A 27,483-nucleotide genomic window follows, 5' to 3' on the forward strand; every position below is an offset into this window, starting at 1 on the left:
GTCAGCTCTCCCTCTCCCTCCTGCCTCCTTCCTCTTCCTCCCTCCCTCTTCCTCTCTTCCTCTTCCTCTTCTTCCTTCTTTCGCCTCTTCTTCCCTCTTTCTAATTCTCCTTTCTTCTTCCTCTTCCATCTTTCCTTCTCCTCTTCTTCCTCTTCCCGCCGTCCTCGTCTCTCCTCCTCTTCCTCCGCCCCCTCCTTCGTCCTTCTCCTCCACCTCCTTCCTCTTCCTCCCATTCTTTTCTTCCTATTTCTACCTCTCTCCCTCCTCGTCCTCATCTTTCTTCTGCTTCTTTCCTTCTCCATTTCCTCCTTCCTCCTCTCTCTTCTTCCTCCCCATTCTTCCTCTTTCTGCCCCCTCCTTCTCCCGCTTCCTCCTCTGGTCGTCCTTCCACCCTTTCTCTCCTCTTCCCTTCCTCCCTCTCTCCCATTCTCTCCTCCCTTCCTCCTCCTCTATCTCCTTCCTTCCCCATTCTGTCTCCTCCCTCCCTCCCTCCCTCCCTCCCTCTCTCTCCATCTCCTTCTTTCCTTCGTCCCCCCCTCTCTATCCTTCCTCCCTCCCTCTCTATATCCTTCCTTCCTTCCTCTCCCTCTCCTCCTTTCCTTCGTCCCTCCCTATCTCCTCCCTCCCTCCCTGTCTGTATCCTTCCTTCCTTCCTTCCTTCCTTCCTTCCTTCCTTCCTTCCTTCCTCTCCTTTCCTTTGTCCCTCCCTCTCTATTTCCTTCCTCCCTTCCTCCCTCCCTTCCTTTCCCTCCATAGTCCTTGTCGAAGCTTTCGTCACTTTGCTTTCTCGTTCTCTCCCTCCCTCCTTTTTTTCCCCCACCCTCACTTTTAATTTCCTCAGCCGCCCCATTTTGTTCCCTTTTGGGCCTCGCCTCCCCGTCGACCGGTCCTACGACGCCATCTCCTCTCCATCCTTCTCACCTTTGCATTTTAGGGACTCCTTTTAAAAGGCCGGTAGGGACACACACACACACATACACACCCCCCAGAGCAAACTCCGATTTCCCTAGTTTTTAAGATTCGGAAAGAGGCGAACGGGTGGCTGTCCCAGGAGATGTCAATCATCCTTCCGACTGTTTTTTTTTTTTTTTTAATTAATTTATTTTTTTTAAGCCCACCTCGGTCACCTTGGACCTTAGATGTCCTCTCTCTCTCTCTATCCAAGCCGAAGCCTTTGTGCAATTTTAATGCGGCTTGAAAGCCTTTTTTTATCTCTCTCTCTCTCTCTCTCCTTCCGGGATCCTGGCCCGCTGTCTCCCTCTGTTTGCAAATTCTCCTCCCCCCCTTCTTTTGGCTTGTCACAAAAAATCAAGCCGGGATGAGACAGCTCACAGCTCGGGAGGAAGGGAAGGAAGGAAGCAGACGTCGGACCCCCGTCAGAGGGGCTAACGAAATGACGATCTGACAGGCGGGCTTCTGACACACACACACACACAGCCGTCCCCCCACTTCCAGGGGGTTTTTTTTTAGCTTGTCGGCTTGCAATTTCGCCGGCTGTCAAAACTCGACGGCCGGAAATAGCCCGAACAACATTTTGTTCCGAGTCCTAAATTTGGAATCTTCGGCCTTTCTTTTTAGAAAAATATATGATTTTTAAATAGATATATATATCTGTCTGTCTATACATTTATCCATACATCTGTCTGTCTGTCTGTCTGTCTATCACCGGTATCCAGTCAGTCGGTCAGTCTGTCTGACTCTCTGTCACCGATACCTAGTCAGTCAGTCTGTCTGTCTGTCTCTCTATCTCATCTATCTATCATCTATCTATCTGTCATCTATCTATATCTTATTTATCTATCGCTACTGGTATCTCAGTCAGTCTGTTTGTCGGTCTGTTTGTCTCTCTATCACCAATATCTAGTCAGTCAGTCTGTTTGTCTGTCTGTCTCTATCTATCACCGATACCTAGTCAGTCTGTCTGTCTCTCTATCCTGTCTGTCTGTCTGTCTGTCTATCTATCTATCTATCTATCTATCTATCTATCTATCTATCTATCTATATCTTATTTATCTATCTATCGCTACTGGTATCTAAGTAAGTCAGTCAGTCTGTCTGTCTGTCTCTCTCTGTCTATCACTCATATCTAGTCAGTCAGTCAGTCAGTCAGTCAGTCTCTCTATCCTATCTATCTATCTATCTATCGATCTATCTATCTATCTATCTATCTATCTATCTATCTATCACCGATGTCTAGTCAATCAGTCTGTCTGTCTGCCTCTCTATCTCATCTATCTATCTCATCTATCTATCTCATCTATCTATCTATCTATCTATCTATCTATCTATCTATCTATCTATCTATATCTTATTTATCTATCTATCTATCACTACTGGTATCTAAGTAAGTCAGTCAGTCTGTCTGTCTGTCTCTCTATCCTATCCATCTATCTGTCTGTCTATCTATCTATCTATCTATCTATCTATCTATCTATCTGTCACCGATGTCTAGTCAATCAGTCTGTCTGTCTGCCTCTCTATCTCATCTATCTATCTATCTATCTATCTATCTATCTATCTATCTATCTATCTATCTAATCTTATTTATCTATCTATCACTACTGGTATCTAAGTCAGTCAGTCAGTCAGTCAGTTTATCTATCTATCTATCTATCTATCTATCTATCTATATCTTAGTTATCTATCTATTACTACTGGTATCTATTCAGTCAGTCAGTCTGTATCTATCTATCTATCTATCTATCTATCTATCTATCTATCTATCTATCTATCATCTAATCTATGTAAAAATCATATATTTTGTATAACCCAGCTCTTGCTCATTTCCACCACTGGCTCAAAAAAGGGACGTTGGTGAGTCCCCGCTGGCGGTTGAGTCCCCTGTCCTCAGCTGGTAGGGCGCTCGCCCAAGTCCCAAACGGCTGAAGATGGGGAATTTGTCGGCCAACAAAGCTGGTGGACGGGGTGTGTTGTGAGTCAATCCCGCAAACAAAGCCCTCCCCTCCCACGTTGGGATGAATTATGTAGGCCAGGAGACCACGGTTCCGCAGAGAGGCATCTTCCATTAAGCTGCTTCGCATTTCTCCTGCAGAAAACTGCTGAAGCTGCTGTTAAAATGAGCTTTTTGCCCCTAAGGCATCCATTCCATCCTGAGTGAAAATGCAGTTTAAATTCGGACCAAATTCTGAGGCAAATTCAATTTACGTTTAGACCCAACAAACTAGCACTGAGGGAGACGTTTGTGCTTGATTGAGCTGCCAAAATTATCCTTCCATCTTGATTCCGTTGGAGAACTGCTTTCTCGTAGCTTCTCGGTCATGGGGGACCCAGAAGCTTCTGAGATAGGACAACCAGGTCCAGAAGCTTTTGAGGTAGAACGTTGATGGTAAACAGATCCAGAATCTTTTGAGGTAGAACGTTGGTGGAAAGCAGATCCAGAAGCTTTTGAGGTAGAAAGTTTGTGGAAAACAGATCCAGAAACCTTTGAGGTAAGACATTGGTGGAAAGCAGATCCAGAAGCTTTTGAGGTAGAAAGTTTGTGGAAAACAGATCCAGAAGCTTTTGAGGTAGGACATTGGTGGAAAAAGACCCAGAAGATTTTGAGGTAGAAAGTTTGTGGGAAACAGATCCAGAAGCTTTTGAGGTAGAAAGTTTGTGGAAAAGAGACCCAGAAGGTTTTGAGGTAGAACATTGGTGGAAAACAGATCCAGAAGCGTTTGAGGTAGAAAGTTTGTGGAAAAGTGATCCAGAAGCTTCTGAGGTAGGACAACCAGGCCCAGAAGCTTTTGAGGTAGAAAGTTTGTGGAAAACAGATCCAGAAGCTTTTGAGGTAGAACATTGGTGGAAAACAGATCCAGAAGCTTTTGAGGTAGAACGTTTGTGGAAAGCAGATCCAGAAGCTTTTGAGGTAGAAAGTTTGTGGAAAGCAGATCCAGAAGCTTTTGAGGTAGAAAGTTTGTGGAAAACAGATCCAGAAGCTTTTGAGGTAGAAATTGGTGGAAAAGAGATCCAGAAGCTTTTGAGGTAGAATGTTGGTGGAAAACAGATCCAGAAGCTTTTGAGGTAGAAAGTTTGTGGGAAACAGATCCAGAAGTTTTTGAGGTAGAATATTGGTGGAAAACAGATCCAGAAGCTTTTGAGGTAGAACGTTTGTGGAAAGAAGATCCAGAAGCTTTTGAGGTAGAAAGTTTGTGGAAAGCAGATCCAGAAGCTTTTGAGGTAGAAAGTTTGTGGAAAACAGATCCAGAAGCTTTTGAGGTAGAAATTGGTGGAAAAGAGATCCAGAAGCTTTTGAGGTAAGACATGGTGAAAAACAGATCCAGAAGCTTTTGAGGTAGGACATTTGTGGAGAGATCCAGAAGCTTTTGAGGTAGAAAGTTTGTGTAAAACAGATCCAGAAGCTTTTCAGGTAGAACATTTGTGTAAAACAGATCCAGAAGCATTTGAGGTAGGACAGGGGTCTTCAAACCTGGCCCTTTTGTGCCTTGTGGACATCAACTCCCAGAATTCCTCAGCCAGCATGCCTGGCTGAGGAATTCTGGGAATTGAAGTCCACAAGGCATAAAAGGGCCAGGTTTGAAGACCCCTGAGTTAGGACATTGGTGGAACAAAACCCAGAAGCTTCTGAGATAGGACATGGTGAACAATCAGGCCCAGACGCTTTTGAAGTAGGACCTCATGGTCCTACTTGAAGGATCATCATGGTCTTCTCCCATTTCATGGGGTAGGATGCTCAGATGGACGTAGACCTTGCAGAGTTTTCAGCTGCCTTCAGAAGCTCCTCGAGGTTGAACATTGAGTGTCTCCTGGAAACGGTCTTCTTCTCAGCTCAAGACTCTGGACCTGCTAATGGGGAAGCTATCTCAGGAGGTCCCCAAGCTGGCACCATTGGCCTCGAGTCTTGATGCGAATAATTACTGCTTTTCTTCGCCTTTGGCTTAGAAAGCTGGCCGTCGTCTGAGTTTTGATCCTACAGTTTGGTCTACCTTGTCATAAGATAAGGAGGCTTCTCCTTGACAACCAGCAGCTAGCGCATCTCTTGAGGTTCTTCACACCAAGTCACAGAGCAGAGCAGTGTTCCTCAGCCCTCGGCTGCTGGAAGATGGGTGGACTTTTCAACTCCCAGAATTCTTGGTGGGTTGAAATCCTCCCCCTAAGGTTGAGGAACACTCTTAATAGAATGAATATGATGGTGGTGGACTCTGCACCGTTGGAGTCCATGCCTAGTAGGAAGGGCGGGGATCAAGTTGTAGACGAGCTGATGGAGCTTTGGGGATCCTGAGGACCCCCAGACACCACCCCTGCAAACCAGGAAGCCCCAGAGATAGTCTTTGGAGGTTCTGGATGACTAGCTTGCTGGAGAATTGTAGGGTCAAGATCTCAGCAATTAGATTCTGGATTTCCCTTCTGGATCAAAAGGTAGTCCTTTCCCTGTTGGTTGGTTCCGGGCAAGGATGGAAGATTCTGGAGGTCCCCAACTCAAAGGTTTTGAAGGATATCAGATTAGTTGAAGGAATGTTGGCTTCCGAGGTGGACCGTTGACCAGATGATCAGTTAGGAAGATAATGTAGCTTTTCAACTATGGTTGGGCCCGAAGTCAACCTGCTAGGAATTGTAAGTTGACTTGATCCCCGAGAAGACTCGTGCAGGCATCATGCATGATCTTGGTGAGACCTTCTCTTGAGCTTCTGGACTGCTCCTTGAAGAAGATTTCCTTGAAGCAGTTCTTCCTCGGACCAAGCAAGGTCTTTTCCTTGGCCTTCTCCTCCCTGGAGCAGAAGATCAGTTGGCCATCTTAAATCTCTGCCTCCCAAACTTTTCGTGGTCTCCTCAACCTGCTAAGACCTCCGATTATGGGCTCTTCTCCCCACTATACTTCTTAAAATCAGCGGCGGGTTGTCCCTTTTACCCAACATCCGGGAATCCTAGCATTCCACCCCCACCAACACGGCCCCATCGTGGCTAACTAGGAATCCTGGTCACAGATGTCCCCGGGGATACAGTGTTGAGGTGATTGTGGGAGGCAACCAACCCAACTTCCATCCTTGCGAATATTCCTCAACCGTCTCTCTCGTAATTTCCCTCTTTTCTTTCCCCGATTTGCGTTTTGATTTTCCCTATTTAATTAGTTTATCTCTCCCCTTTGATGTTTTTAAGTTTGGGGGGAAAACTAAATTGGGTGTCTTGCGTTTAGATTGCGGGCGACCGGATGCAAAATGCTACAATTCTCTTTGCGGGAGAAAATTCTGTTTTTCTGCCATCGCCGTCAAAGTTGCCTTTTGCAAAATGCTTTTAATCTGTATGTCCGTGTGGCCTTTGGAAATTGCTCTGTCTTTATCCCAAAGGACTGTTTCTCCAACATGGCCGCTTTTAAGAAGAGTGGACTTCAACTCCCAGAATTCCTGGGAGGGGAATCCTGGGAGTTGAAGTCTGTGCCTCTTAAAGGGGCCACGCTCAATTTGATTCAAATCACTGCAATAATTTCTTGTAAAACCTCTAATGTGTGTGTGTGTTTTCTGAGGTTTTCGCGGGTGTTTGTATGTAGGTCTTTGGTTATTCGGGTTTTCTCCCACGTCAAATTGGAAGTGTCTTGGCGACGTTTCGACGAAGTCTCATTCGTCATCTTCAGGCTGGTGTTTTCGGCTTCGTGCTTCTAGGAGCACAAAGTCGAAAACACCAGCCTGAAGATGACAAATGAGACTTCGTCAAAATGTCGCCAAGACACTTCCAATTTGACGTGGGAGAAAACCCGAATAACCAAAGACCTACATATATATATATATATATGTGTGTACGTATGTATATGTAGGTCTTTGGTTATTCGGGTTTTCTCCCGCGTAAAATTGGAAGGGTCTTGGGGACGTTTCGACAAAATCCCATTTCTCATCTTCAGGCTGGTGTTTTCGGCTTCGTGCTTCTAGATTATCATTGCTCCTAGAAGCACGAAGCCGAAAACACCAGCCTGAAGATGACGAATGGGACTTCGTCGAAATGTCGCCAAGACACTTCCAATTTTACGCGGGAGAAAACCCGAATAACCAAAGACCTACATACAAACACCCACGAAAATCTCAGAAAACATACATACATACATACATGTCCTTAATGTTTGTAAAAATGCGAATCCTGGGCATATTTGTTCAATAATGCAATCTCCGATCTCCGGGAATATATATATATATAGCCTGTGTTCTCTCCTGCGCTTTGTATGTCAAATCTTGTACATTCCTAACTCTCTGTTCCTCTTTTTTTGCTAAATAAACCACTAATAAAGCTGTCTGCTAACCTCGGGTGGAAATGTTATTAAACCACGATTTAACCGACATCTGCAAAGGTGAATAACCAGGTTTTCGGCGCAAGTATTTCATTTCTGGTTGATGCTTCTTTTTTTGTTTTTTTTTCGTCCCTGGGGAAAATTTTCATTACTGGAATGAAAGATGGAGAAAGAAGATCAGGAATCTGGTTAAACTGATTTTTTTTTTTGAGTTGAGAAAATATGTATTTATATTTATATTGTTTATATTTATATTATTTATATTTATATTATTTATATTTATTGTTGCCCAAAAATCCAGTTAGGGACTTTGTTTTTCTAGGAAAAGGGGGGAAAATAAACATGATTGATGGTTTTGAGAATTAGTCAGGAAAGATGTTAGGAAAAAGGGAGTCAGGATGTAACTGTAGAAAAAGAGGCAAATTTATCATTTTAACTGATGTAAAAGAAGATTCAAAGGCACCACTTGGTCGCTTTCTTTTTTTTTCCGTTCCATTTTTTTTTCCTTTCTGCCACTTTTAGCTCTTTCTTTCTGCGGTTTCTTTTCTTTTTCAAATATTTTTTTCCTCTTGGATTTCGTTCTTATCTTCCTTTTTCTTGTCTTCCTTTTTTCTTTCTTTCTTTTCTAGCCCTTTAAGCTTTCTCTTTTGTTTCTTTTCCTCCCTCCCTTCCCCCTCTCACCCTTTCCTCCCTCCCTCCCTCCCTCTCCTTTCTTTCTCTTTCTCTCATTCCTTCCTCCCTCCCTAACCTCCCTCCCTTCCCCCTCTCACTCCCTCTTTATTCCTTCCTTCCTTCCTTCCTTCTTTCCTCTTCCCTCCCTCCCTTCCTTCCCCCCTCACTCCCTCCCCCTTTCCACCTCCCGCCCTCCCCTTCCTTCCTCCTCTCTCCTTTCCTTCCTTCCTTCCTTCCTTTCTTTTTTTCTTTTTTTCTTTCTTTCCTATTTTATATTTTTATTTAAATATTTATATTCAAGAGGGATGGACTTCAACTCCCAGAATCCCCCAGCCAGGATGCTTTAAGGGGGGTGTACTTCCACTCCCAGAATCCCCCAGTCGGCATGATTTAAGGGGGGGACTTCCACTCCCAGAATCCCCCAGTCGGCATGATTTAAGGGGGGGACTTCCACTCCCAGAATCCCCCAGTCGGCATGATTTAAGGGGGGAGGACTTCCACTCCCAGAATCCCCCAGTCTGCATGCTTTAAGAGGTGTGTAGTTCAACTCCCAGAATCCCCCAGCCGGCATGCTTTAGGAAGGGAGAACTTCAACTCCCAGAATCCCCCATCTGGCCTGCTTTAAGGGGGGGGACTTCCACTCCCAGAATCCCCCAGTCGGCATGATTTAAGGGGGGGACTTCCACTCCCAGAATCCCCCAGTCGGCATGATTTAAGGGGGGAGGACTTCCACTCCCAGAATCCCCCAGTCTGCATGCTTTAAGAGGGGAGGACTTCCACTCCCAGAATCCCCCAGCCAGCCATGCTTTAAGAGGTGTGTAGTTCAACTCCCAGAATCCCCCATCCGGCATGCTTTAAGAAGGGAGAACTTCAACTCCCAGAATCCCCCATCTGGCCTGCTTTAAGGGGGGGACTTCCACTCCCAGAATCCTCCAGCCAGACATGCTTGAAGAGGGGAGGACTTCCACTCCCAGAATCCCCCAGTCGGCCTGCTTTAAGGGGGGGGACTTCCACTCTCAGAATCCCCCAGCCAGACATGCTTCAAGAGGGGAGGACTTACACTCCCAGAATCCCCCAGCCGGCCTGCTTTAAGATGCATAGGATTGAAGAAGCCTGGCTGGCTGGGGGATTCTGGGAGTTGAAGTCCACCCGTCTTCAAGTGGCCAAGTTTGGGAAAAAAAAACCCGTCCATTACGCTAACAAAGGACGTTCTCAGTCATTCTCAACCTCGGCACCTTGGAAGATGGGCGGACTTGAACTCCCAGAATTCCCCACCCAACAGTGCTGGCGAGGGGAATTCTGGGAGCTGAAGTCCACCCATCTTAAAATGGCCATGTTTGAAAACAGGGTTTTGTAGATTTGGTGGTCTTCTCCCACCAAGAGACAACAAACTCTTCTTCCTTCTGTTCTTCCCCTGCAATGCGACAACGGCACTGTGTACTTCCTAAACACACACAGACACACACACACACGGGAAGGCTATACAGTTCATTTAGAGACTGTTCGAAGTCAGGGGGTGTCACACGATCCCCTTTTCCGACCTTTCTGACAAGCAAAGTCAGTGGGGGAAGCCAGCTTCGCTTAACGACCATGCGACGCATTTAACAAGGCAGCAATTCTCTTAACAACGGGGGCATGGAAGGTTGTCAAATTCACAGAGCAACCGATTTGGGGATTTGCTCGTTTAGTGACCGTCGGACGTGGTAACAGCCCTGGAAAAAGTGACACGTGTCTGTTTTTCCACACTTCAGGACCCGTGGTCACATGATCAAACTTCAGATAGCTTGGCAACTGACTCATGTTTACAACGGTCACAGCGTCCCGGAATCACGGGATCAAAATTCAGACGCTTGGCAACCGACTTGTATTTATGACGGTTGCAACATCCCAGGGTCATGGGATGAAAATTCAGACGCTTTGCAACCGACTCGTATTTATGACGGTCGCAATGCCTTGGGGTCACGTGATCAAAATTCAGATGCTTGGCAACCGATTTGTATTTATGACGGTTTCAGTGTCCCGGAATCACAGGATGAAAATTCAGATGCTTGACAACCAACTCATATTTATGACGCTTGCAGCGTCTCTGGGCCCCGTGATCAAAATTAAGACGCTGGGCAACCGACTTGTATTTACGACGATCGCAGCGTCCCGGAATCACGGGATCAAAATTCATATGTTGGACAACCGACTTGTATTTACGACGGTCGCAGCGTCCCCAAGTCACGGGATCAAAACTCAGACGCTGGACAACCGACTCGTATTTACGACGGTCGCAGTGTCCCTGAGTCATGGGATCAAAACTCAGATGCTGGGCAACCGACTCGTATTTACGACGGTCGCAGCGTCCCTGGGCTCAATTGTAGGCTGAGGACTCGCTTTCCTGGTGAGAAGGTAGCCAAGGTGGAGCCCTCTTGGGGGCAAACCCCGATTGTCGGTTTGTTTCGGGCCTCTTCAAGCGCAAAAGGCCAAGACCACCGCTTAATTTAGAGCCGGGGGGAGGGGGTATTGATTGCGACCGAAAGCCACAAAAACAAGTCGATCAATGAAAGTCGGACGGATCGATCAAATGTCATGTAGACAAAGGAATATCGACCTGGCTATATAAAAACACAATTAATTCCCTTCAGGATTTAATTTCCTTCTGCAGAGCATCGCATGAAGGACTTCGTTACCCAGAATGCACCATTGTCCTTCTGCTCGGCCAGGGCTACGCCACCTTGGCTCTTTTATGACTCGTGGACTTCAACTCCCAGAATTCCTGAGCCAGCCATGCTGAGGGGAAAGGGAGAGGTTTCCATGCTGAGCCAGCTGGCTCAGGAATTCTGGGAGTTGAAGTCCACTAGTCATGAAGGGCCCATCATAAAAGAGCCAAGGTTGCCTACCCCTGAGGAAGATGAGGGGACTTCAACTCCCAGAATTCCTCTCCTAGCATGGCACCCTATACCAGGAATAGGCAACCTTGGCTCTTTTATGACTGGTGGACTTCAACTCCCAGAATTCCTGAGCCAGCCATGCTGAGGGGAAAGGGAGAGGTTTCCATGCTGAGCCAGGCTGGCTCAGGAATTCTGGGAGTTGAAGTCCACGGGTCATAAAGTGGCCTAGGCCTGGGCCAGAGGTAGGCCACCTTGGCTCTTTTATGACTCGTGGACTTCAACTCCCAGAATCCTGAGCCAGCCATGCTGAGGGGAAAGGGAGAGGTTTCCAAGCTGAGCCAGGCTGGCTGAGGAATTCTGGGAGTTGAAGTCCACGAGTCATGAAGGGCCCATACTTCCCCCATGCTGGCTGAGGAATTCTGGGAGTTGAAGTCCACGAGTCATAAAAGAGCCAAGGTTGCCTACTCCTGAGGAAGATGAGGGGACTTCAACTCCCAGAATTCCTCTGCTAGCATGGCACCCTATACCAGGAATAGGCAACCTGGCTCTTTTATGACTCGTGGACTTCAACTCCCAGAATTCCTGAGCCAGCCTGGCTCAACTTGGAAACCTCCCTTTCCCCTCAGCATGGCTGGCTCAGGAATTCTGGGAGTCGAAGTCCACCAGTCATAAAAGAGGCAAGATGGCCTACCTCTGGCCTAGGCCTAGGCCGCTTTATGACTCGTGGACTTCAACTCCCAGAATTCCTCAGCCAGCATAGCTCAGCTTGGAAACCACTCTCTTTCCCATCAGCGTGGCTGGCTGAGGAATTCTGGGAGTTGAAGTCCACGAGTCATAAAAGAGCCATGATGGCCTACCCCTCTGCTAGGCTTTATAGAACACTTGGGGTGCTGGGATCTGTTGTTATATTGTGGTTTAATGTCTAAGTTCAGGCAGTCCTCGACTTAGCACCACAATTGAAGCTTTCTGTTGCTAAGCGCAACGGTTGTTAAGTGAGGTTGGCCTCACTCTACAATCTTTCTTGCCATAGTTCTTGAGTGAATAATTGCAGATGTGTAGACTTCCTGCCAGAATTCTTCAGCCAGCATGCTTCAAGAGGGGAGGACTTCCACTCCCAGAATCCCCCAGCTGCAATGCTTTAAGAGGGGAGGACCTTCACTCCCAGAATCCCCCAGACACGATGCTTTAAGAGGGGTAGCCTTCAACTCCCAGAATCCCCCAGCCGGCCTGCTTTAAGAGGGGAGGACTTCCACTCCCAGAATCCCCCAGCCAGCCTGCTTTAAGAGGGGAAGACTTCAACTCCCAGAATCCCCCAGCCGGCCTGCTTTAACAGGGGAGGACTTCCACTCCCAGAATCCCCCAGCCGGCCTGCTTTAACAGGGGAGGACTTCCACTCCCAGAATCCCCCAGCCGGCCTGCTTTAACAGGGGAGGACTTCCACCCCCAGAATCCCCCAGCCAGCCTGCTTTAAGAGGGGAAGACTTCAACTCCCAGAATCCCCCAGCTTTAAGAAGGGAGGACTTCAACTCCCAGAATCAAAATTCTGCCCCTTGGCATCTGACTCGTATTTACGACGGCTGTAGCGTCCCGGCGTCAGGCGATCAAAATTCCGGTTCCGATTGATGACCGTTACAGTCTCCTATGACCCTGTTTTATGACCGTCTGACAACCGTCACTAACTGAACAAGTGTGGCGATTCCCTTAACGACACAAATCTAACTGCTAGAGGGATCGATTTAACAATTGCGGCAGGGAAGGCCATCAAGGGGGGGTTAAAACGCCGCTTCACCCCGGTCTCGCTTAGCGACGGAAATGTCGGCCTCCCGTGGTCGTGAGTCGAGCAGCCGTGTAAAAATTCCTCAAGGGAACGGCAACTTTTCCTCGGCGACTCGAACGGCCCGTCCTTCACCTTCGCCGCGTCCTTTTATGTCAGAAACCCTTCGCAATCAAGTTTTATCAACACGAAGGAAAGAGATTTCGGTTTTCCCTGCCGGGCGGGAACAACCCAAAATGCTTCTGACAGTTTGGGATGAAATATTAAAGCGGAGCGACACAACCCTGACGACAACATTGTCGGCGACAACCTGTCGAAGCGACTGGCTCCGGAAGCCGCTCTTGACAGGGAGACGAAAAGAGAAAAACGAAAATGGATTTTTTTATAAATTGAGCTCTTCTGCTAAAAGGGTTGATCGTATTTGACGTTGGAACAAACTAGAGAAACTAGAACTCAACGGTCGCCTGGGGATCCAGTGGGCTCTCACGCCTAAGGTGGGACTAGAACTCACCGTCTCCTGGAAATTGGCCGAGAGTCACCCAACTGGCTTTCGTGCCTAAGGCGGGACTAGAACTCACCGTCTCCTGGTGATTGGCCCAAAGACACCTAGCGAGCTTTTATTCCTGAGGCGGGCCTAGAACTCACCGTCTCCTGGTGATTGGCCAGAAGTCAGCCAACTGGCTTTCTTGCCTAAGGCGGGACTAGAACTCATCGGCTCCTAGTGATTGGCCCAAAGTCACCCAGCTGGCTTTTATGCCTGGGATGGAACTAGAACTCACAGTCTCCTGGTGATTGGCCCAGAGTCACCCAGTCGGTTTTCATGCCTAAGGCGGGACTAGAACTCACCATCTCCTGGTGATTGGCCAAAAGTCAGCCAACTGGCTTTTCTGCCTAAGGCGGGACTAGAACTCACCATCTCCTGGAGATTGGCCCAGTGTTAGTCAACTGGCTTTCATGCCTAAGGCGGGACTAGAACTCACCGTCTCCTGGTGATTGGCCCAAAGACACCTAGCGAGCTTTTATTCCTGAGGCGGGACTAGAACTCACCATCTCCTGGAGATTGGCCCAGAGTCACCTGACTGGCTTTCATGCCTAAGGCGGGACTAGAACTCACCGTCTCCTGGTGATTGGCCCAAAGACACCTAGCGAGCTTTTATTCCTAAGGCGGGACTAGAACTCACCGTCTCCTGGTGATTGGCCCAAAGACACCTAGCGAGCTTTTATTCCTAAGGCGGGACTAGAACTCACCATCTCCTGGTGATTGGCCCAAAGTCAGCCAACTGGCTTTCTTGCCTAAGGCGGGACTAGAACTCACCGTCTCCTGGTGATTGGCCCAAAGACACCTAGCGAGCTTTTATTCCTAAGGCGGGACTAGAACTCACCGTCTCCTGAAGATTGGCCCAGAGTCACCCAACTGGCTTTCATGCCTAAGGCAGGATTAGAACTCACCGTCTCCTGGTGATTGGCCCAAAGACACCTAGCGAGCTTTTATTCCTGAGGCGGGACTAGAACTCACCGTCTCCTGGTTTCTAAAGCAGCATGTTCCTAAATTATGCAAATGACTTCCTTTGTTTGGATGCTCCTGGGAATTCACAGGTTTGGCCAAACATGTGACGGATTTTCCAATCTCTTTCTCGCCTTGTGCATTTTCAGCTTGTTCAGTGGGAGTTGTGAAGGAAGGAAGAAAGAAAAAATCTAGGTCAGCAATGTGTGTGTGTGTGTGTGTGTGTGTGTGTGTGTGTGTGTGTGTGTGTGTTTGAGTGGGAGAGAGACAGACACAGTGAAAGAGAGAGAGAAGAGAGTGAGAAAAAGACAGACAACAGGCAGAGAGAGAAAAATGGACAATGAAAAAAGAGTCAGAGAGAGAGACAGAATGAGAGACAGAATGAGATAGAGACAGGGAGAGAGAGAACTAGATAGAAAGAAGTGAGAGAAAAAGAAAGAAAGAAAGAAAGAAAGAGATAGAAACAGGTAAAGAGAAAGAAAAGAGACTGAGAAAAAGAATAGCAGAATAGAATAAAGAATAGAATAAAGAACAGAATATAGAATAGAATAGAATAGAATAGAGAATAGAATAGAATAGAGAATAGAATAGAATAAACAGAATGAAGAATAGAATAGAATAAAGAATAGGATAGAATAAAGAATAGAATAAAGAATAGAATAGAATAAAGAATAGAATATAGAATAGAATAAAGAAAGAATAGAATAAAGATAGAATAGAATAAAGAATAGAATAGAATATAGAATAGAATAAAGAAAGAATAGAATAAAGAATAGAATAGAATAAAGAATAGAATATAGAATAGAATAAAGAAAGAATAGAATAAAGAATAGAATAGAATAAAGGATAGAATAGAATAAAGAATACAATAGAATAAAGAATAGAATAGAATAGAAAATATGGAATAGAATAGAATAGAATATATGGAATGGAATAGAATAGAATAGAAATAGGAATAGAATAAAATAGAATAGAATAGAAGCTGAAAGGGACCTCGGAGGTCATCTAGTCCAGCCCCCTGCTCGAGCAGAAGAACCTATACCATCTCAGACAAGTGACTGTCTAGTCTCTTCTTAAAAAACTCCACTGATGGAGCGCCTACAACAGAAAGAGATAGATAGAAAAAGAGAAAGACAAAAAAAATGAGAAATAGAATGAGATAGAATCAGGTAAAGTGAGAGAAACCGAAAGAAGAGACAGACAGACAGACAAACAGACAGACAGAAAGAGATAGAAAAATGAAAGAGAATGATAGAGAAACTGAAAGAAGAGACAGAGACAAAGATAGAAAAAGAGAGAGAATGAGATAGAGAGGTTGACAGAGAAACTGAAAGAAAAGAGAAGAAAGATAAAGAAAGAGGTAAAGAGAGAAACAAAGAAAAGAAGAAATACAAAGAAAGAGAAAGAAAAACGAGAGAATGAGGTAGAGACAGGTAAAGAGAAAAAAAGAAAAGAGATAGAAAAATGAGAGAATGAGAGACAGGTAAAGAGAGAGAAACAAAGAAAAGAGAAAGGTAGAAAGAAAGACAGAAGAATGAGAGAGAGAATGAGTTAGAGACAGAGAAAGAAAAAAGAGAAAAAGACAGAAAAAAAAGAGACAGAAGCAAAGACAAAAGAGACTGAGAAACAGAAAGAGACAGAAAAAGAAGAGAAAGAGAGACAGAGAACATGAGACAGAGAAGAAAGCAAGAGAAAAGAGAGAGAGAGAGAGAGGGAGTAAAAAAAAAAAAGAGAAAGAGAATCTCCCATCAGAAAAAGGCTAAAATCCTAGTATTAAAACAAACCTGGCTTGTTAAAGCTTCATGAATTTGGCTATTTTAAGCCTTTTCCTCCCAGATGAATCCAAGACGGCACAAAGAAATATCACCAAAACCAGGCCGGGAGACGAGTGCTCAAAACACCCGTTTTCACTCGTAAGTTCTGACGGTCGTGAAGCAGGTGTAATTGCTGTAATTCTGTAAGGGTCTGCTGTTTGAGCAGGGGGCTGAACTAGATGACCTCCAAGGTCCCTTCCTGCTCTGTTACTCTGGCAGGGTCTCCTGCTTGAGCAGGGGGCTGAACTAGATGACCTCCAAGGTCCCTTCCTGCTCTGTTACTCTGGCAGGGTCTCCTGCTTGAGCAGGGGGTTGGACTAGATGACCTCTGAGGTCCCTTTCACCTCTGTCATTCCATGATTCTGTAAGGGTCTCCTGCTTGAGCAGGGGGTCAGACTAGACGACCTCCAAGGTCCCTTTCCAACTCTGTTCTTGTCTGATTCTGTAAGGGTCTCCTGCTTGAGCAGGGGGTTGGACTAGATGACCTCCAAGGTCCCTTCCTGCTTTGTTCTTCTAATGATTCTGTAAGGGTCTCCTGCTTGAGCAGGGGGCTGAACTAGATGACCTCCAAGGTCCCTTCCTGCTCTGTTACTCTGGCAGGGTCTCCTGCTTGAGCAGGGGGCTGAACTAGATGACCTCCAAGGTCCCTTCCTGCTCTGTTACTCTGGCAGGGTCTCCTGCTTGAGCAGGGGGTTGGACTAGATGACCTCTGAGGTCCCTTTCACTCTGTCTTCTATGATTCTGTAAGGGTCTCCTGCTTGAGCAGGGGGTCAGACTAGGACTAAGATGACCTCCAAGGTCCCTTTCCCGCTCTGTTACTCTGTAAGGATCTCCTGCTTGAGCAGGGGGTTGGACTAGATGACCTCCAAGGTCCCTTCCTGCTTTGTTACTCTGTAAGTGTCTCCTGCTTCCGCAGGGGGTTGGACTAGATGAACTCAGAGGTCCCCTTCCAACTCTATTCTTCTCTGATTCTGTAAGGGTCTCCTGCTTGAGCAGGGGATTGGACTAGATGAACTCAGAGGTCCCCTTCCAACTCTATTCTTCTCTGATTCTGTAAGGGTCTCCTGCTTGAGCAGGGGGTTGGACTAGATGAACTCAGAGGTCCCCTTCCAACTCTATTCTTCTAATGATTCTGTAAGGGTCTCCTGCTTGAGCAGGGGGCTGGACTAGATGACCTCCAAGGTCCCTTTCCTGCTCTGTTACTCTGTAAGGATCTCCTGCTTGAGCAGGGGGTTGGACTTGATGACCTCCCAGGTCTCTTCCGACTCTGTCATACCATGATTTTGTAAGGGTCTCCTGCTTCAGCAGGGGGTCAGACTAGACGACCTCCAAGATCCCTTTCCAACTCTGTTCTTGTCTGATTCTGTAAGGGTCTCCTGCTTGAGCAGGGGGTTGGACTAGATGACCTCAGAGGTCCCTTCCAACTCTATTCTAATGATTCTGTAAGGGTCTCCTGCTTGAGCAGGGGGTTGGACTAGATGACCTCAGAGGTCCCTTCCAACTCTATTCTAATGATTCTGTAAGGGTCTGCTGCTTGAGCAGGGGGTTGGACTAGATGACCACCAAGGTCCCTCCCAACTCTTGTTGTTCCGGTGCAACATGCTCGCCTAATTGCAATAAGTTAACACCCCCCCCACACACACCAGATTTTATTTTGGAGGGACCCCCCCCAGCTGGACACCAAACACACACACACACACATACACACACACCCCGCCCGCTTCTTCAGCCCTTGTCCCAGATCCCGGCCGGGCGGGGCGATCACCTTCCCAGCCGGATCCTTCCCGAAAGAGCTTTTTTTTTTTTTTTTTCCCATCAGCAGCTCTGAAAACAGACCCAGTTTAAAAAAAATAAAAAAAAAAGTTTCAGGGAAAATTGATCTCCTCCCAGAGAGGAAACTGGGTCAGGAAAAGGAAGGGGAGGGGAGGGGGGAGAGAGGGAGGGGGAGGGAACGACGTGTCATGCGAATACGGTCATCCAGCCAGCTGTCAATTGGAGTTAGAGAAGGTTTAATTTTAGCTCCAGATCACCCCAGGGTCTTTTTTTGGGTTTTTTTTTGGAAAAGCAGAAGAGAAGGCTGGCCTGGTCAAGCTGCAAGCCTCTGAAATCCTAAAGAGTTGGAGGGTACCTCGGAGGTCATCCAGTCTAACCCCGTGCTGAAGCCTTACCGGACCCTTACCGGAATCGTAGAAGGAACAGAGTCGGAAGAGACCTTTGGAGGTCATCTAGTCCAACCCCCTCCAGCAGGAGATCCTTACAGAATCAGAGAACAATAGAGTTGGAAAGGGACCTTGAAGGTCATCAAGTCCAACCCCCCTGCTCAAGCAGGAGACCCTTTCGTAATAACAGAGCTGGAAGGGACCTTGGAGGTCATCTAGTCCAACCCTCTGCTCAAGCAGGAGACCCTTTCGTAATAACAGAGCTGGAAGGGACCTTGGAGGTCATCTAGTCCAACCCCCTGCTCAAGCAGCAGACCCTTAAAAAGTAACAGGGCAAGAAGGGACCTAGGAGGTCATCTAGTCCAGCCCCCTGCTCAAGCAGGAGACCTTTACAGAACCATTAGAAGAACAGAGCTGGAAAGGGACCTTGGAGATCATCTAGTCCAAACCTCTGCGGAAGCAGGAGACCCTTACAGAATAGTGGAGCAGGAAGGGACCTTGGAGGTCATCAAGTCCAACCCCGTGCTGAAGCAGGGGACCCTTACCGGAATCATAGAAGGACAAGAGTCGGAAGAGACCTTTGGAGGTCATCTAGTCCAACCCCCTCCAGCAGGAGATCCTTACAGAATCAGAGAACAATAGAGTTGGAAAGGGACCTTGAAGGTCATCAAGGCTAACCCCCCTGCTCAAGCAGGAGACCCTTACAGAATCATGGAATGATGGAAGGGACCTTGGAGGTCATCTAGTCCAACCCCCTGCTCAAGCAGGAGACCCTTTCATAATAACAGAGCTAGAAGGGACCTTGGAGCTCATCTAGTCCAACCCCCTGCTCAAGCAGCAGACCCTTACAGAGTAACAGGGCAAGAAGGGACCTCGGAGGTCATCTAGTCCAGCCCCCTGCTCAAGCAGGAGACCCTTACAGAACCATTAGAAGAACAGAGCTGGAAAGGCACCTTGGAGATCATCTAGTCCAAACCCCTGCGGAAGCAGGAGACCCTTACAGAGTAGCGGAGCAGGAAGGGACCTTGGAGGTCATCTAGTCCAACCCCCTCCAGCAGGAGATCCTTACACAGTAACAGAGCAAGAAGGGAACTTGGAGGTCATCTAGTCCAACCCTCTGTTCAAGAAGGAGAGTAGGGTAAGAAGGAAAACATAGTGTCACAAAATATTTGCATTATATTTGCAGGAATCTATCCATCCATCCATCAGATAGATAGACAGACAGACAGACAGATAATAAAGTTGGAAGGGACCTTGGTGGTCATCTAGTTCAGCCCCCTGCTCAGGCAGGAAACCCTGTACTATTTCAGTCAAATGGCTGTCCAGTCTAATAATAATAATAATAATAAAGTTGGAAGGGACCTTGGAGGTCATCTAGTCCAACCCCCTGCTCAGGTAGGAAACCTTATACCATTTCGGACAAGTGGTGGTCCAGTCTCTTCTTAAAGACTTCCAGTGTTGGAGCATTTACTGCTTCTGGAGGCAGGTTGTTCCAGTGGTTAATTGTTCTAACTGTCAGGAAGTTTCTCCTTAGTTCCAGGTTGCTTCTCTCCTTGATTAGTTTCCATCCGTTGCTTCTTATCCTGCCTTCAGGCGCTTTGGAGAATAGCTTGACTCCCTCTTCTTTGGGGCAGCCCCTGGGATACTGGAATGCTGCTATCATGTCCCCCCTCATCCTTCACTTCATTAAACTAGACATACCCAATTCCAGCAACCGTTCCTTATATGCTTTAGCCTCCGATCCCCTGATCATCTTTGTTGCTCTTCTCTGCACTCTCTCTAGAGTCTCAATATCTTTTTTACACCATGGTGACCAAAACTGGATGCTGTATTCCAAGTGTGGCCTTACCAAGGCCTTGTAAAGTGGTATTAATACTTCACGTGATCTTGATTCTATCCCTCTGTTAGATAGATAGATAGATAGATAGATAGATAGATAGATAGATAGATAGATAGATAGATAGATAGATAGATAGATAGATAGATATAGGTAGGTAGGTAAGTAGGTAGATACATAGATACGATAGATAGATAGATAGATAGATAGATAGATAGATAGATAGATAGATAGATAGAGAGAGAGAGATATAGATATAGATAGAGAGAGAGAGAGAGAGAGAGAGAGAGAGAGAGAGAGAGAGAGAGAGAGAGATATAGATCAGTGGTTCTCCACCTATGGGTCGGGACCCCATTTGGGGTCGAACGACCCTTTCATGGGGGTCGTCAAACAACGCAGTCTGCCATTTTTTCCCCCCTTTTCCTTAGCTGTGCTGCTCCCTTTTATTCTATTGGCTTTTGAAAGCCAATAGAATAGACTCTCTTGAATAGAGTCTAATTCTATTGGCTTTCAAAGCCAATAGGAATTGTCCAGGCTGTCTCTGCCCTGCTGAGCCCGCCAAAAGTCCCATTCTGCAAACGGTGCTGCACCAGTTGAGTAGTCCTCGACGTACGACCGGTTGAGCTGTCCTCGACTTACGACCGGTTGGGGGGTCGCGGCATTAAAAAGGTTGAGAACCACTGTGATAGATAGATAGATAGATAGATAGATAGATAGATAGATAGATAGATAGATAGATAGATAGATAGATAGATAGGAGATAGAGTGATAGATAGATAGAGTGATATATAGATATAGATATATGTAATGGCTATAGAAAATGGCACCTGTTACACACATTTCCCTGCAAATAATAAAATGCAAATGTCTTTTTTTTTTTGACGCTAGGATATTTTGCATCGTCGATTCCGCAAAACCAGGGCAGGGAAAAACTGTCCAGTAGCTGAAACACACATTTCTTTGTCTTTGTCTTTCTTCCTGGTCCAACGGGGGCGAGCGAGTCCCTTCGGCCTAGGCTTTTGCTGGTTGTGAGGTGTGCGGCTTTGCTCGGGGTGCGATCCCTGTACCCGCAAACTCCTCTCCCCGGTTGTTAAGGCGGCCGTTAGTTGGGCAAGCCCGGCAAAGAAATTACTCCGATTTTTTTTAAGGACAAACCTCCGTTGCGGGGGGGGGGGGGAAGCACCACTGGGCCGACAACGACCGGGGTGTCGCTTTGTGAATTCAAACCGACTCAAGAGTGGTTGCGTTCGGGCGCCCAGGTAGGACTTGGGTCGGGATGCAGCCAAGCTGCGGGTGCGAGAGTTGCCGCTCGGGAGCAGAGGCCTGCACGGATTGTGTGAATGGTTGCAGTTGCGGAATTTTCCGTTGCGATGCTCAAAGGGAAAAAGGAAAGGGTTAAATTTTGGGGGGGGTGGGGGGAATTGTCATTCATTCGATCCGGTTAGGAAATGACGTTCGGAGGGGATATGGAAGCGTTGGAAAGGAGAATAGCCGCGATCTGGAACAGGGTGGCCCACCTTAAGATGCGTGGATTCAACCAAGGCTCCTTTGGGGGTCTCTGAGCTGAGTGGTTTTCTTGTGGACGTCTCGTAACCCAACTAGGGAACGTCATCGGTGCTAGAAGAAAGGAGGAGGAGGAGGAGGGAGGGAGGACAGACTGTGGGGTCCCTGGTGCTCTCTGAGCTGGGTGGTTTCCTTGCAGACGTTTCCTGACCCAACTAGGTTACATCATCAGTGCTAGAAGGGAGGAGGAGGAAGGAAGGAAGGAAGGAAGGAAGGAAGGAAGGAAGGAAGGAAGGAAGGAAGGAAGGAAGGAAGGAAGGAAGGACTGTGGGGTCCCTGGTGCTCTCTGAACTGGGTGATTTCCTTGCAGACGTTTCCTGACCCAACTAGGTAACGTCATCTGTTCTGTTCCGTTCTGTTCCATTCTATTCTGTATTCCATTCCGTTGCATTCTATATACTATTCTGCTCTATTCTATTCTCTTCTATTAATTTTTATATTCTATTCTGTTCTCTTCTAATTTCTATATTCTAGTCTATTAATTTCTATATTCTATTCTTTTCTATTCTATTAATGTCTATATTCTATTCTGTTCTCTTCTAATTTCTTTATTCTATTCTATTCTATTAATTTCTATATTCTATTCTATTCTATTCTCTTCTAATTTCTATATTCTGTTCTGTTTTATTCTTTTCTATTCTATTAATTTCTATATTCTATTCTGTTCTATTCTCTTCTAATTTCTATATTCTGTTCTGTTCTATTCTTTTCTATTCTATTAATTTCTATATTCTGTTCTGTTCTCTTCTAATTTCTTTATTCTATTCTATTCTATTAATTTCTATATTCTATTCTGTTCTATTCCATTCCATTTGATTCCATTCTTTGTCTCCTATTCTCTATTCTATTCTGTTCTGTTCTATTGTATTCTATTCTAATTTCTATATTCTCTTCTCTTCTAATTTCTATATTCTATTCTTTTCTCTTCTAATTTCTATAGTCTATTCTATTCTGTTCTAATTTTATATTCTCTTCTAATTTCTATATTCTATTCTGTTGTAATTTCCATATTCTATTCTATATTCTATTCTATTCTCTTCTAATTTCTATATTGTATTCTGTTGTAATTTCTATATTCTATTCTATTCTATTCTTTTTCTTTTTTTAAAATTTTTATTTTTCCTTTTTCACTTTACAAAAAAACAAAACACAAAATACATTTTTCCCTTAACAGTACTGTGTCCTATATCTCTTACATATATTTACAATGGTTTACATTACTTCTCGTACTTTTTTATTCCTCAGTTCTAACCAATTGTAACACTTGTTCCGTAGCTCATAAAATTCTGTTGCTTCCTTGTCCTTTATTTCGAGAATCAGTTTGTACGTCTTAGCGCATTCTAATATCTTGTGAACAATCATGTCATTTGTTGGTATGTTTTCACATTTCCAACGTTGCGCATATGCAATGCGTGCCGCTGTTGTTATGTGTACAATGATGTATTGAAGTTGTTTTTTCCATCTTATACCTAATAAGAATAATTTGGGGGTGAGTTCAATTCGTTCTTTTGTTATTTCCTGTATCCATCTCCTTATCTGCTCCCAATAAATCTATTCAAATTTCTATAGTTGGTTGCCCTGCGTCTGAATTTTGGTCACATGACCCCGGGACGTGGTGACCGTCGTAAATACGAGTCGGTTTCCAAACTTCTGAATTTTGATCACGGGGATGCTGCAATGGTGATAAGCCGAGGACCACCTGTAGTCCTGTCCCAGATAGAGCCACGTCATAAGTCGAGGACTTCCTGTACTCCTGTCTCAGATAGAGCTGCGTCGTAAGTTGAGGACTTACGACCAGTCGTAAATTGAGGACTTCCTGTAGTCAGAGCCGTGAGAACATCCAGCCTTAAGGGGGGGGGGACTTCCTCTCCCAGAATCCTCCAGCCGGCCTACTTTAAGAGAGGTGGACTTCAACTCCCAGAATTCCCCAGCCGGTATGCTTTAAGAGGGGAAGTCTTCCAGTCGTAAATCAAGGACTTCCTGTACTATCCCATATAGAGCCATGTCGTAATCGAGGACATACGACCAGTCATAAAGTGAGGACTTCCTGTACTATCCCAGATAGAGCTGCATCAAAAGTTGAGGACTTATGGACAGTCGTAAGCCGAGGACCACCTGTAGTCCTGTCCCAGATAGAGCCACGTCATAAGTTGAGGACTTCCTGTACTCCTGTCTCAGATAGAGCTGTGTCGTAAGTTGAGGACTTACGACCAGTTGTAAATTGAGGACTTCCTGTAGTCAGAGCCGTGAGAACATCCACTAAGCGATGTAAGCCAAGCACTACCTGGGCTCTTTTCCCAGATAGAGCTGCGTCGTAAGCCGAGGACTTACCACCAGTTGTAAGCCGAGGGCTTAGGGCTGGTCGTCAGCCGAGGACTTATTGTACTCAGAGCCGCGGGAACATCCAGCGGTCCCTATGCGACCCGTCGTAAGTCCAGCACTCCTTGTCATAAGTTCCTGTACTCATCATAAGTTGACTCCTCGCCAGTCGTAAGCCGAGGACTTACGCCCGGTCGTAAGTGGAGGTTCCTGTCCTCATAGCCGCAAAAACATCCGACGGTCGGGTAAATCAAGGACCAACCTGTACTACTGTCCCAGATAGGACAGTGTCATAAACCGAGGACTTAACGCCGATCGTAAGTCAAGGACTTAACACCGTCGTATGTCGGGGACTACCTCTCCTCCGATAGAGCTGGGAGAGCACCCGGCGGTCCCTCCGCGACCGGTCGTAAGTCGAGGGCTTTCTGTGTGAAAAACGGTGCTAAATCCCTTTTTTTCCGCCCCATCATAACTTCAAACGGTCACTAAATGAATTATTGTAAGTAGAGGACTTTCCTCTATAGGGTTCATGCTTTTTCCTCCATGTATTGGGGTTTACCTGAGGCGTTTGAAAGAATTTATTGAGGAGCGATAACGGGACCGCCATCTTTTTTTTTTTTTTTCCCCTCCATTTTTCCAGAACCTTCCGGAAAAATCTCGGAGGAAGACATGTCGTACAAAGAATTCCTCGATCACGACTCGTGGACGATGGATGACGGCCGCCGTTGCTTTGAGTCGCCGCTCGGATTTGAGCCGTTGGACGTGGCAGGTGAGAGAGAGAGAAAGGACAATAGCTCAGTTCCCTCAGAATCGCGGTGGTCGTTACGCTAGTCCTGTGGTCGTTAAGCGAACTGTGCGGTCGTTAAGTGAATCGTGCGGCCGCGAAGTTGAATCGTGCGGGCCTTGAACAAATCGGGCTGCCTCCATTGACTTTGACGGTCAGAAGCCGGCTGGGAACGTTGCAAATGTCGTCGTTCGGGAAATCGTGCAGTCATTAAGCGAAGGGAGGGAGGGAGGGAGGAGAGATATATAAGGAAGGGAAGGGAAGGAAAGAAGGAAGGAAGGAGATATATGGAGAAGGAAGGACAAAAAGAAGGAAGGATGGAATGTAAGAAGGAAGGAAGGAGATGTATGGGGAAGGAAAGACAGAAAGAAGAAATGTGGGAAGGAAGGAGATGTGTGGGGAAGGGAGTACAGAAAGAAGAAATTTAGAAAGTAAGGTAGGAAGGGAAGGAAGGAAGGAATATTGGGAAAGAAAGACAGAAAGAAGAAGTGTGGGAAATAAGATAGGAAGGGAAGGAAGGAAGAAAGGAAGGAAGGAAGGAAAATGTATGTATGGGGAAGGAAAGACCGAAAGAAGAAATGTGGGAAGTAAGGTAGGGAAGAAGGAATGATGTAGAAAGGAAGGAAGGAGATGTATGGGGAAGGAAAGACCGAAAGAAGAAATGTGAGAAGGAAGGAAGGAAGGAAGGAAGGAAGGAAGGAAGGAAGGAAGGAAGGAAGGAAGGAAGGAAGGAGATGCATGAGGAAGGAAGGACAAAGAAGAAATGTGAGAAGGAAAGGAAGGAAGGAAGGAAGAAAGGAAGGAAGGAAGGAAGGAAGGAAGGAAGGAAGGAAGGAAGGAAGGAAGATATATGGGGAAGGAAAGACCGAAAGAAGAAATGTGGGAAGGAAGGAAGGAAGGAAGGAAGGAAGGAAGGAAGGAAGGAAGGAAGGAAGGAAGGAAGGAGATGTATGGGGAAGGAAAGACAGAAGAAATGTGAGAAGGAAGGAAGGAAGGAAGGAAAGGAAGGAAGGAAGGAAGGAAGGAAGGAAGGAAGGAAGGAAGATGTACGGGGAAGGAAAGACCGAAAGAAGAAATGTGAGAAGGAAGGAAGGAAGGAAGGAAGGAAGATATATGGGGAAGGAAAGACCGAAAGAAGAAATGTGGGAAGGAAGGAAGGAAGGAAGGAAGGAAGGAAGGAAGGAAGGAAGGAAGGAAGGAAGGAAGGAAAGAGATGTATGGGGAAGGAAAGACAGAAGAAATGTGAGAAGGAAGGAAGATGTACGGGGAAGGAAAGACCGAAAGAAGAAATGTGAGAAGGAAGGAAGGAAGGAAAGAAAGAGATGTCTGGGGAAAGAAAGACAGAAAGAAGAAATGTGAGAAGGAAGGAAGGAAAGAGATGTATGGGGAAGGAAAGACCGAAAGAAGAAATGTGGGAAGTAAGATAGGAAGGGAAGAAGGAATGGTATAGAAAGGAAAGGAAGGAAGGAAGGAAGTCCTTTTGGTCGCCGGAGAAGCAATTTTTTGCTTTTTGCAGCGTCCTCGTGATAAATTCCTAACTAGCCTTGGAATAAAAGTTGAATTTCATCCAATTTCTGATGCAATTCAAGCTGGAAGGACAAGACAGGCTGTTGAGGCGGAAGAAATTAGAGCGGGTGCATTAAAGGGACGGAGATTATTCCGACGATGGACCCGTCTGATCTTCCCAGGAGGAAACGGGACGTCCGTTGGCTCCGTAAATCTCCTGAAGGATTAAAAAAAGAAAACGGAATCAAAGATCTCTCAGACTTAACAACGTGAAGGGGGGGGGGACTTCCGCTCCCAGAATCCCCCAGCCGGCATGCTTTTAAGAGGGGGGGGGGCTTCCAGTCATAAATCAAGGACTTCCTGTACTGTCCCAGATAGAGCTGCATCGTAAGTCGAGGACTTACGACCAGTCATAAAGTGAGGACTTTGTGTACTGTCCCAGACAGAGCTGCATCGTCAGTTGAGGACTTACGACCAGTCGTAAACCGAGGAGTTCCTGTGCTCCTGTGCCAGATAGAGCCACGTCCTAAGTTGAGGACTTAACGACCAGTCAGAAATCGTGGACTTCCTGTACTCCTGTCCCAGGTAGAGCTGCGACGTAAGTCGAGGACTTACGACCAGTCGTAAACTGAGGACTTCCTGTAGCCAGAGGCATGAGAACATCCAACAGTCACTAAGGGACCGATGTAAGCCGAGGACTACCTGGGCTCTTTTCCCAGATAGAGCTGCGTCGTAAGCCAAGCACTTAACGATCAGTCATAAAGTGAGGACTTTGTGTACTGTCCCCGATAGAGCGGCGTGGTAAGTTGAGGACTTACGACCAGTCGGAAACTGAGGAGTTCCTGTACTCCTGTCCCAGGTAGAGCCACGTCGTAAGTTGAGGACTTAACGACCAGTCGGAAATCGTGGACTTCCTGTACTCCTGTCCCAGATAGAGCTGCATCGTAAGTCAAGGACTTACGACTAGTCGTAAATTGAGGACTTCCTGTACCAAGAGCCGCGAGAACATCCACTAAGCGATGTAAGCCAAGGACTACCTGGGCTCTTTTCCCTGATAGAGCTGCATCGTAAGTCGAGGACTTACCATCGGTCGTAAGCTGAGGACTTAGGGCTGGTCGTCAGCCGAGGACTTATTGTACTCAGAGCTGCGGGAACATCCTACGCGACTGGTCGTAAATATAACACCCCCTGTCATAAATTCCTATACTCGTCATAAGTTGAGGACTCCTTGCCGGTCGTAAGCCGAGGATTTACGCCCGGCCATAAGTGGAGGTTCCTGTACTCATAGCCACAAAAACATCCGACGGTCGGGTAAATCGAGGACCAACCTGTACCCCTGTCCCAGACAGGACAGCGTCATAAATCGAGGACTTAACGCTGGTCGTAAGTCAAGGACTTAACACCAGTCGTAATTCGGGGACTACCTCTCCTCTGATAGAGC

The 27,483-nt window shown here is 46.4% G+C and overlaps 2 protein-coding genes across 18 annotated transcripts in view; one reads left to right on the forward strand and one right to left on the reverse strand.

Annotated features, from left to right (window-relative positions):
- The window catches only part of LOC120319679 (microtubule-associated protein 4-like), a 166,366-nt gene that overhangs the window by 58,131 nt on the left and 80,752 nt on the right, over nt 1-27,483 (forward strand). For 16 of the 17 annotated variants that reach the window (XM_039368760.1, XM_039368764.1, XM_039368766.1 and 13 more), the window contains exon 5: nt 24,393-24,521. The exons of the other annotated variant lie outside the window; for it this stretch is intronic. In XM_039368760.1, coding sequence (XP_039224694.1) covers nt 24,393-24,521 — 129 coding nt within the window. The remainder of the gene's footprint in view (nt 1-24,392; nt 24,522-27,483) is intronic. 17 annotated transcript variants of the gene reach the window in all.
- Nucleotides 2,618-6,576, reverse strand: LOC120319680. The gene is made up of 2 exons (XM_039368778.1): nt 4,541-6,576; nt 2,618-4,407 (listed from the first exon to the last, which is right to left on the reverse strand). Exons 1-2 carry the CDS (start codon nt 4,596-4,598, stop codon nt 3,182-3,184), a joined length of 1,284 nt encoding a protein of 427 aa, XP_039224712.1. The 5' UTR covers nt 4,599-6,576; the 3' UTR covers nt 2,618-3,181.

This window comes from Crotalus tigris, unplaced genomic scaffold, assembly GCF_016545835.1.
Source record: "Crotalus tigris isolate CLP2741 ecotype Arizona unplaced genomic scaffold, ASM1654583v1 scf7180000020932.1150333, whole genome shotgun sequence".
NCBI lineage: Eukaryota > Metazoa > Chordata > Lepidosauria > Squamata > Viperidae > Crotalus > Crotalus tigris.